Source organism: Melitaea cinxia, chromosome 7, assembly GCF_905220565.1.
Source record: "Melitaea cinxia chromosome 7, ilMelCinx1.1, whole genome shotgun sequence".
Classification (NCBI taxonomy): Eukaryota; Metazoa; Arthropoda; class Insecta; order Lepidoptera; family Nymphalidae; genus Melitaea; species Melitaea cinxia.
Window position 1 is genome coordinate 2536479 of NC_059400.1, and position 11744 is coordinate 2548222.

Below are 11744 nucleotides of genomic sequence, written 5' to 3' on the forward strand. Positions count from 1 at the left end.
AGTGACTGAAATAAAAAAATAATTTGCGTTATACATCTTAATAGTAATGCATATCTTCATAACCACGCGAACGTAGTCGCGGGCAACAGTTAGTGTATTATAAAACAAAGTCTCCAAAAGTGTATGTGATCGATTCGCTCCAAATCTACAGAACGGATTTTCATGCGGTTTCACCATTGGAGAGAGGGCTCCACCATTGGCAAGAGGAAGGTTTACGGAACGGCTAAGCCGATTTTGAGGAGAGTTTCACTGGAAGTTTACCGGAAAAACTTTGTGACACATTAATTTCAACGCGGGCGAAGCCGCGGGCACAGCTAGTCTATAATATATATAAACGCGAAAGGTCATTCATCACGAAACCTCCGAAACTATAACACCTACAAACTTGAAATTTGGCAAGTAGGCTCCTTATAGGACGTAGACATCCGCTAAGAACGGATTTTGCGAAACTCAACCCCTAAGGGGGTAAAATGGGGGTTGGAAGTTTGTATGAGAGTCCCATGTTTTTGACGTAAGAGACTTGAAATTTAAAATGTAAGCTCTATAGATAGATGGTGAAAAGGTGTCTAAATAATGTATCTTTAGAAGTCAACCCCTTTTTGGGTTAAAACGGCGGATAGTAGGTCGGCTCACTGATCTCGAAATCTCCGAAACTATAACAGTTACAAACTTGAAATTTGGCAGAAAGGCTCCTTATAGGGCGTAGACATCCGCTAAGAACGAATTTTACAAAATTCGACCCTTAAGGGGGTAAAAAGGGGGTTGGAAGTTTGTATGAAAGTCCCATGTTTTTGAATTAAGAGACTTGAAATTTAAAATGTAAGCTCTGTAGATGATGAGAAGGTGTCCAAATAATGAATCTTTAGAAATCAACTCCCTTTTGGGGTTAAAACGGGGGATGGTAGGTTTACTCATTCATCACGAAATCTCCGAAACTATAACACCTACAAACTTGAAATTTGGCAGATAGGCTTCTTATAGGGCATAGACATTCGCTAAGAACGGGTTTTACAAAACTCGACCCCTAAGGGGGTAAAACGGGGTTTGGAAGTTTTTTATGAAAGTCCTATATGTTTGAAGTAAGAGACTTGAAATTTAAAATGTATGCTCTATAGATAGTGAGAAGGTGTTCAAATAAAGTATCTTTAGAAATCAACTCCCTTTTGGGGTTAAAACGGGGGATGGTAGGTTGACTCACTCATCACGAAATCTCTGAAACTATAGCAGCTACAAACTTGAAATTTTGCAGATAGGTTCCTTATAGGGCGTAAACATCCGCTGAGAACGGATTTTACGAAACTCGATCCATAAGGGGATAAAACGGGGGTTGGAAGTTTGTATGAAAGTCCTATGTTTTTGAAGTAAGAGACTTGAAATTTAAAATGTATGCTCTATAGATGTTGAGAAGGTGTTTAAATAATGTATCTTTAGAAATCAACTCCCTTTTGGGGTTAAAATGGGGTATGGTAGGTTGACTCACTCATCACGAAATCTCTGAAACGATAACAGCTACAAACTTGAAATTTTGCAGATAGGTTCCTTATAAGGCGTAAACATCCGCTGAGAACGGATTTTACGAAACTCGATCCATAAGGGGATAAAACGGGGGTTGGAAGTTTGTATGAAAGTCATATGTTATTAAGGTAAGAGACTTGAAATTTAAAATATATGCTCTATAGATGGTGAGGAGGTGTCCAAATAATGCATCGCAATCTATATATGTAAAAGAGAAAGGTCACTGACTGACATCACGAGAACTCAAAAACCGCTGGATGGTCCATCCATTCAAGATGGACAAAGATGAAATTTGGCAGGGAGGTAGATTATAGTTAGTAGACGTCCGCTAAGAACGGATTTTGCGATATTACATCGCTAAGGGGGTTTAATTGGGGTTGATAGTTTGTATGAAACATATACAGCCTGAAAATAAAAACAAAAAAATGTGGTGTATAGAGAGGTTTTATAAAAATAACTATTAAATTATACTAAATTATTGCCTTTTAAAAAGTTACTCAGTTTGATAAGCATTTCAAGTGACTGAAATAAAAAAATAATTTGCGTTATACATCTTAATAGTAATGCATATCTTCATAACCACGCGAACGTAGTCGCGGGCAACAGTTAGTGTATTATAAAACAAAGTCTCCAAAAGTGTATGTGATCGATTCGCTCAAAATCTACAGAACGGATTTTCATGCGGTTTCACCATTGGAGAGAGGGCTCCACCATTGGCAAGAGGAAGGTTTACGGAACGGCTAAGCCGATTTTGATGAGAGTTTCACTGGAAGGTTGCCGGGAAAATATTGTGACACACTAAATTCAACGCGGGCGAAGCCGCGGGCACGGCTAGTTCACTTTATAATACTAAACACAGTTATATAATACAATGTTCATACATTAAACGGTATATACCTACCTAAAAATATCCATACATATGTAAATACATACAAAATCTATTTATACAAACATACAAATAAAAACAATATACCAATAGAATACATATATTTAAAACTATGTAATAGTTGAGTAGTATTTGTGCAAACGATTTTTAAAAATATTTATAGACTCTGCTTGACGGATGTTTATTAGCCAGTGAATTCTAAGTTTTAATGTTATTTAGTTAGAAAAATAACGTTAATTATACCTTTAGTGATAAAAAATGCCAAATAAACTATCCATGAGTTACTCTGAACACCTCTGCCCTCGACGTCTGATTGAAGATTAGCAATAATTACATAAATAAATAATAAACTATCAAATAATGGAAGAAAAGGAAAATGTAATAATCTTAGGTGTTATAAAAATAACAATACTTGAATAGACCCAGTCTATATTCTTTTTGTTTTCGGTAACATTATAAAATATTTATTCATAAAAATGCAAATGGCGAAACAAACCCTTGATACGTGTTTGTAAAATGTACAATAGTGTGGGTACGTTTATTACGCGTTCGAGTAAAATGGGGAATTAGGAACGGTGTGAATTTGTGACTGGCACGGCGCGATATACGCATGCGCAAAGATTAGGTAAACAAATTTCATAATAAAATTTTAATATAGAACTAACTCCTTTGGTTATTTTAAATAACATGAGGAGAGGTCTCTGACCACAAGTGGAACGCTTGTTGAAAATAACCAGTAAATTAGGTAAGTAATATTGAATTATTTTTAGCATTGCATGACTTTGTTTAAACAATTGAATTATATAGTTATATGTGTAAGCTTATACATTAAAACATATAACATGTAAATTGGCTGTTATCTATAACACAAGAATTAAGTTGCTAAATTTAGAAACAGACGATTGCGCGTATGTTAAAGATAACTTAATTAAAAAAAACTTTTGGTTATTGACCTGTGTTTAAATTTATTTCATGATCCTGCTTTTATAACATAATATTTTATAACTAGAAATTCAAATTGATGAGTTTGGAAATTCTTAATAGAATTCTTAATGTGAAAGCAGAATTTAATTTTATGTATTAACATATGCAATCATTTTCATTTCACGATGTATATAGCGCTTCGACATCGCTTTGAACGTAGCCCACGCTTTGTTGGAGTTATACATATATTTATGAAAACATTACAAGGGAATTTAGTTTGATTGTTAGGGAAAGGCAGTATAGCTGAACACGTTATACTTGTATTATTTGACCAAGAAAATCACGCTTGTCCCAAGGGACAATCAGCTAAATCATACAAGGAACTCTTTCCAAGTTTTACAATCACAATTTGGTCATACAGGACAAACAAGTAGAAGTTACATTTAAAAAAATCATACACATTTGGATAGTTATTTATCTATTTTTTTTTCTTTTTTATACAAAATTTTGAGCTTTTACCTTACTTTTTACGCTACTTCCCTGTCTAAAGATAGCTTGGAGAGGTAAGTGTGTTAGCGATATGGCTAGTCATTGTATTTTTTATAAATTGATTATTTTAAATCTAATTTATTGTTTTAATTTTGTATTAGTGTGTAAAAAGTGTAAATAAATCAACACATAAAATAATTGACAAATGTAAAGAATTGTTTTAAAATATTATATTGATGTCTTAGTACATTACTATTCGACGATGTCATTAGATGAAGCCGTAGAAAGAGTTGTGGAAATTGTTTTCTGCAAAATCAGAACATTTAATTTGCCTATGGAATTTTTTAATAAAATGTCACCTTATATAAAAATACTTCAGAGGTGTACACTTTAACATTTGCGTCTAAATAAACACGAAAAAAATAACCAAAAGAATAATAAAATAAATAAATTATAGAAAGTATTAACTGCACATATTTGTTTGGTCGTTATTGTTTATTTGCAAAGATTCTAAAGGTCAAATTGTATAATTGATACTAAACTTCCGGCTCTAACAAATTCAACAAAAATAAAATAACTTCTTACAAATAGGCAACTAATGAGTGATTCTGAAGATGATGATCAACAGAAGACTACCAAATACGTTTGTGACTCTTCGGGATCCAGTTACGAAGAGGAAGATGCTCCTGAACAGAAGCAGGATGAAATTGGTAAATTTTCACTTGATAATACTTAATTACTTAAGCTCATTAATTATTAGTTACTAACACTCACTGTGTGGCTACGGTAGTAAAGAATATAGCTACCCCTCTTTCCTCTTCCCGTGGGTGTCGTAAGAGGTGACTAAGGGATAGCGCAGTTCCACTACCACCTTGGAACTTAAAAAGTCGACCGATGGCGGGATAACCATTCAACTCCTGGCTTTGAAATACACAGGCCGAAGACGAACAGCAGTGTCTTCGGTGCGACCTAGCCAGCCCTGCGATCACCAACCCGCCTGCCCAGCGTAGTGAATATGGGCAAAATACATGAGTTCACTCCATTTTGGGCGTGAGCTTGTGGAGGCCTATGTCCAGCAGTGGACTGTGGTAGGCTGAAATGATGATGATGTTGATGATGAATACTTAATTGATCTGTTTTATTATATTTATTTGAATTTATTTTAATATCCTTAGGCCTTTCTTTTCGTAAACAAAAGGGAGGGTCACTAAAAACAGCGTCTCTCATCGTATAATTAAATATCGTCAGGTTTGAATTGTCGTGGTTGATACTTAGTGCATCTACATATATAAAATAATATTTAATATGTTGATAATCGCAAACTTTATAACGGCTAAAATCATTAGACTAATTTTTTTTAAAGTTTTTCTTTATAGTTTGTAAATGATTTATACAAAAAAAAAACTAAGCAAATAGCGCAAAAAATTGAAAAAAACGCAAAAGTTATTTAAATTTTACACGTTTGACAGTTCACAAGAGAGGTCAACGTGTGTTGGTTCAGTTAGTTATAAATAAAAAAATAAAATAAACGTAAATCAATAATGACAATTACATATAAGTACAAGCAGAAATACTACCTGCCCAGATAGGATAATAATAGTGAGATGAAATTAGTGATGTGCTGAGTCGCTCGACGGATTCAAATCTAATTTTAGAACAAAAAGAATGGCGAAAACAAAAGTCACCTCGTATCCTGGGATGATTCAGATCGTCCAGGGTAGCGGTCGCTTAGCAGGCTAGGTTTTTTGGCCATTTTTTGTTCTAAATTCGGACTTCGAATCGAATCGTCCAAATCTTGGACTTGAGTCTGGCGTACTCGAGTCAAAATAAATTGGTGTTCGAATATACAAGTTCAAAGCAGGAATCGAGTCTCTGGGTCTGAGAGAATAGTAATTATATGAAATTTGAATTGTTTGTGATTAGTTGTTATGTTAATCAAAAAGAAAGTAAATTACTTATGAAACAATTATGGAAATGTAAAGACAAATGAAACTGTGTGGCTACGGTACTAAAGAATATAGCCACCCCCTCTCTTCCCGTGGGTGTCGTAAGGGGCGACTAAGGGATAACACAGTTCCGCTACCATCTTGGAACTTAAAAAGCCGACCGATGGCGGGATAACCATCCAACTGCTGGCTTTGAAATACAAAGGCCAAAGACGGGCAGCAGCGTCTTCGGTGCGACAAAGCCAGCCCTGCGATCACCAACCCGCCTGCCTAGCGTGGTGACTATGGGCAAAACACATGAGTTCACGTTATTTTTGGCGTAAACTTGTGGAGGCCTATGTCCAGCAGTGGACTGTATAGGTTGTAATGATTGAAAGACAAATGAAAATGTTTCGTTTTATATTTTATTTTAACTGAAAAAAACATTGGTAACTGACTAACTTTATTTGACTTTATGATAAACTTTGATAAAAGCAGACCTTATTTAATAACAAACAAAAAAGTTCGTTTCGTTCCGTTAGCACGTTAGTATCACGCGTTTCAAAGAAAACGGGAGTTAAATAAATGTCAAAATGGGACTTTCAGTACGATTTAAACTCGACTAAGATACTATTCGTTTTGAGGGTTGTTGGTTTAGGTTAAGTTCTTTTTACTTGTAGTTTGTGACAAAGGAAAAAAAGATCGTTACATCGTATTTCATCAGAAAGTTATTTTTCATGTAATATAATAACCAAAATGACTACGTATATGATGCTTATAATTTGAATTTATATTTTTAAGACTTAATTTTTATAAATGAAATAATATTAATAATTTTTTGTACCCGACGTTTTAGTAGATGAGCATTCGTAAAAAGTAATTGAACGCGCAAAAATATTTTTTAGTCTACTGTCCATATAAGAATATTAGAAAAATACTACATTTATTTCGAAGTAATTTTTAAATGGTTGTAATAAAGAAGTTTATTTTTAAAATATATATTAATATGCAAACTTTTTATAAATATTTGATTGTAGTATAAAAGGCCTTTTTAAATGTAGTAAAATTAAAACGTCAAATATCAAGTCAATATTTATAGTTAATTATTTCATCAAATGTGTCAATTTATGCTGTTTACATTATTAGAAAAGTAATTTATCAAATACTTACAGATATATCAACGACCGAAAAAATGATAACACAACCGTTGCCTCGGAGAAAGAGGTTTATACCAAAATATGATGTTGAAGGTGTACACAAACTTGTTCTTAGAGAAGAAACACAAATGCAAATAGAAATGGTAGTAGGAACTCATGTTAATGCTCAGTATCCTTGGAAAAATATTAGTAAAGCTAAGATCATGGAGAATATTGAAATGGGTGGTGAACTCTCAGAATTTTTTTCACTTAGAGATTATATAGAAAAGCACACAGATGATTTTGTATTGATGGGTTACATTGTGGATGAATCAAACGACATCGATGAATTTTATGTATGCTGCACCACTGAGGCAAGAGATCATTGTAAGCAACAATCTGATAGGTTTATAAGAAGACAAGAGAAAAAATTAGAAAAGGCAGTACAGAAGAAACCAAGGCCTTGGAAAAGTCTAGGAAGTGAAGTTGAAATAAAAGAATTAGTACCTATTAATACAAGACCGTTATTGGAAATAGAAATTAAAACCAAGTTTCCAAAATATTATGAACCTAGTAAATTCAGTGTAAGAGATACCAATTCTATTCGGGACGGTTATATAGAACTTGCTCCGTACAGGCAAAAATTTAATAATGTTTTTCGACGTAGAGTTGATTGCGCATCTCAAGCAGCTCCACCTACGATTCAAAGTTATGCTCAAACTGAGTTACGTTATCCTCATAATATTTGGACCCAATCAATTGCTGATGTCATGGGTCAGGTTGATGAAACAGAAGCTGGAGGAGACGCAGGTCAAGATAAACCGCAAGATAAAATAAAAGAAGAAAAAAGTTCTGACGAAGAAGAAGAAGGAGAGATAGAACCTCCTGACGAGGTAGGTTTACAGACATTTAAAAATGCTTTAAAACGTATGCGCCGACCATCTTACATCAAAAAAGTTAATGAATTTATGAGCAAAAAACAAACTGAGATGGACTCCATTGTAGAATTGAACACAGTCATGGATATTTATTGTAACGATTACCCTAATTTAGTAGTAGAAAAAACTGTAGATGTTTATGATACGATGACTTTTGAAGAATATGTTTGTTTTACAGATGTAAGAGCTAAAGATAAGTACATTTCATGTGCTGTTTTTCACCCGATGTGGTCTGGAATCGTAGCTATAACATATTCTGATGATTCTCCGTCTGTTATGAAAAGCTTAAATAGCCGTCCCGATCCGATTCAAAGAGCTGTATATGGAATAAATCCCGTTTTAATATGGAGTCATATTGACAGCCTGTTACCGAAACTGTACTTAGAATCTCCAAGGGAAGTTATAACATTGTCGTTTTGTCCTTTTGATGAGAACATTTTAGTGGGTGGATGCATTAATGGACAAATTATAATTTGGGACTTAACCAATAAATTGGAAAATGTTGAAAAAATAGAAGTTCTTAGCGAAACAAGAGAAAAGTATAGAATTGCTATGAATGCTCATATGGGGTGGATGAAGAACGTTCAGGATAATGCTGTAGTACAATCAACAGTCCTAAGTAATTTAATGACTAGTCATTATGGGCCTGTCACTGCTATTAATTGGCTATCTCCTAATTTTAGCGTCACTGCTACTGGAAGGGCTATAATGAGTGAAAAGAAAAAATCTGTTATGTTTTTTACCGGTGCTGAAGATGGTATAATTTTGATTTGGAGTTTATCTGTTGAAAACGTTACACTCTTTGAGGGTAAGAAAGTTAAGAAATCCAAAAGGGTGTTGAAAAGACCGTCTGGTTTGTTGGTCGATGTTTCACCTTTAAAAGTGCTGGACCGTAATTTGCAGCCCTGTTACAAGATTTTACTAGGCCAAGCCGGCCACCCACAAACTTTACCACTACAAAGTTTTGGGATGAATATACCTGTAATAAAGTACAAATACGTTCCAAGGGATACAGGGACAGGACGAAAATACTTCGAATGTGAAATTTTGTCTCAAGGTGAATCTGAAATAAATACGATTCTTTATTGTGGATCACAGCACGGTGAATTAGCTAAAATTACATGGGAAGGACACGAATTTAATACCGGCGAAGTTGTGAACTCAGAGTACTGCGATATAAAATTCAATTGTTTTATTCATGATGGTATTATTACAAGATCTCAAAAAAATCCATTTATTAATCAAATAACTTTAACAGTAGGTGGCAAAATTTTTGCTATTTGGTCGGACAAACTACAAAAACGACCACTCATTTGGAAAAAACGACCTTATCGTTTGACGGATGGAACTTGGTCATTATACAAACCAAGCATTTTATTTATTACGAGTTCTGAAGGAGATTTAGAAACTTGGGATTTACTTCTTAGAAGTGACCAACCAATAGCTGTTCAAACATTATCTGGTAACATGCTTACTAGTGTTAGCTTACATACTCTTCCCTTAGCTAAAAACATTATAGGGGTAAGCGATGTAAATGGTTCGTTTAGAATGTTTTTGTACCCTCCAATATTTATGATTGAAAATCCAGCCTACATAGGACGAATGGAAAGTATGCTTATAAGAGAACTCAAAGTGATGCAAACATTTATAGCTTGGCAAGATGATTGGATGAAAAATAATCCTGAAATATTACTCGAAATAAAAAGAAAAGAAGGGGAATTATTGGCATTAAAAGAAGAAGAAAAACGTAAGCAAAGAGAAGAGGAAGAAAGAAAATTAGAAGAAGAAGCAGAAGCGCGACGACAACAAAAAATGAAAATAGTTGGACCAGAAGAAAGATGGCAACAAATTATACAAAAATTAATAGAAAAAACGATTGCTGTTAAAAAACGAATAAACCGAGCTGAATTAATTGAACATGAAAAACCACTAAGAGAGCTCGAAGCACAACGCTTAGAAAAAGAAAGGAGAATGCTCGAAATTATGAAAAACCAAAAAACAATTTTCAATGATACAGTAGCAATACTATTCCCAGAAGCAATCAAAAAGGAAGCTAAAGTAAAAAAAAGTTATCTAGTACTTGATAAGATAGGTCTAAAGAAAAGTTATTTAGAAGAATACGAAGAATTGAAGAACTCATCTAGTAAAACTGTTCGCGATCAACCGTTCAAAATTGCGTTTTCTTGGGAAAACACTTTAGCTGAGGGAAAAGAGAGGAGACAAGCGTTGAACGCTCACGAAGAATTTATTAAAATACACAAAACAAGAGTGGTAGAAGAAAGATATGAGTCAAAGAATGATTTTTCAATATCTCGTGAGCGTGAGAGTGTGACAGAGGGCGAAGAGATTTCTGAAAACAGTAAAGGTGAAATCGAGTAACCTGTATTTCGTTGTTATTCTATGTAGTTTGTCTGCTTTGATCGATAACTAATGTACAATTATTAAAGTATTCTTTTAACAAAAAAAATAATTACTAAAAAGTATTTTATTTATTAATTAGTTCTTACTTTACATTTTACCATAACACGGACGGTCAAAAAAAGGTTTTAAAATCAAAAGAAATCATAGTCATATCCATAGTCAAAATAGCCTAATAATACATGTGATTTATACGTAATAACTTTTTTTTTTACAATTATCTATGTGTCAAATAATAATTAGTAGATAAACATGAATACAATAGAAAGGAAAACACGAGTCATTTCTTTTACAATGAAAAACTGCGACATATATTTGTGTTACTGTCTGGGTCGGAAATTGAGTTATAAAATACAAGGATCTCAAAAATAGTGACATACAATTCCTGTAAAATTGGACTAATAATATTTTCTTTAAAAATAATATTTTTAAAAGACGTGGTTATGATACGTACATAGTCCATGTGTCTTGATTTTACTGGCAATAGCTGTTATGACCGATTTGTTTTTATACTTTAGTATGAAGTTAAGATATATTCTGTTGTTCAACAATACAGACATGTGTTCACGACGATATTTAGCACATCAGTTTTGAGTATTTCAGAATTAGTCTTTTAATATTTTGGATATGTTATTATGAATATCTATTAAATAATCAGAAAGGTTTTTTTACGACATCCTCCATTCTCTTTAGTTCTATATTTAGTAATATAATTATATACTTCAAATTATTGCTCGCGTGGACAAAGAACTACAAAGCACCGATTATAATATCAATCGAACACAAAACCTAAGAACACTACTATCATTTCGATTCATTTGGGTTATTACGTGGAATATAATAAACGATGCACTGAATGCACTTCACACTAAATTGTAAAGGTTTGTTTTTCCTTTTTAGTGGTTATTTGTTGCAGTCGCGTTTTTTGTGGCTTCCGGTCCTAATTGAGATAGTTATTATATATTTTTTAATCATTATATAATTTTTTAAATTAAATTTTATTGTAATTTTTTGCATGGTCTTAAATTACACGGTGACAGAAGTATTTTTGATCTCTAGAGAGCACCACATTGGACTTAAGGGTATCAATCTAATATATAAAATTCTCGTGTCGCGGTTTGTAGATAAACTCCTGCGAATCCATTCCGATTGTCATGAAATTTTGTGTGCATATTGGTTAAGTCTGAGAATCAAACAACATCTATTTTTCATCCCCCTAAATGTTTAGGGGTAGTCCATCCCAAATTATTTTTTTTTAAATTTTTAGATAAATTATTTATTTTTTATTTTATTATAATTTGGCGTTGAATTATAGATACAACCCTAAATTTTCACCCTTCTACCACCAACCCCTATTTTTAAATAGCGTTTAGCGGCAAGACAATGTTTGCCGAGTCAGCTAGTATATATACATATATATATATATATATATATATATACTTTTAATAATATGTTACCATACTCGATATGTTTAGTTTTTTTTTTAATTTTTGAATAATGACATGCAAATCGG

General features: G+C 33.2%; 1 protein-coding gene across 1 annotated transcript; it reads left to right on the forward strand.

Annotated features, from left to right (window-relative positions):
- The first annotated feature begins 4412 nt into the window (after positions 1 to 4412).
- LOC123655088 (dynein axonemal intermediate chain 3) lies at positions 4413 to 10192 on the forward strand. The gene is made up of 2 exons (XM_045590925.1): positions 4413 to 4524; positions 6912 to 10192. Exons 1-2 carry the CDS (start codon positions 4413 to 4415, stop codon positions 10190 to 10192), a joined length of 3393 nt encoding a protein of 1130 aa, XP_045446881.1.
- Positions 10193 to 11744: the final 1552 nt, after the last annotated feature.

Excerpts from the sequence above, each read along its gene's own strand:
- LOC123655088 (XM_045590925.1), top strand. The coding sequence starts at position 4,413 with ATGAGTGATTCTGAAGATGATGATCAACAGAAGACTACCAAATACGTT. Across the intron at positions 4,525-6,911 it reads ACAGAAGCAGGATGAAATTG|ATATATCAACGACCGAAAAA; the intron begins GTAAATTTTCAC and ends AAATACTTACAG.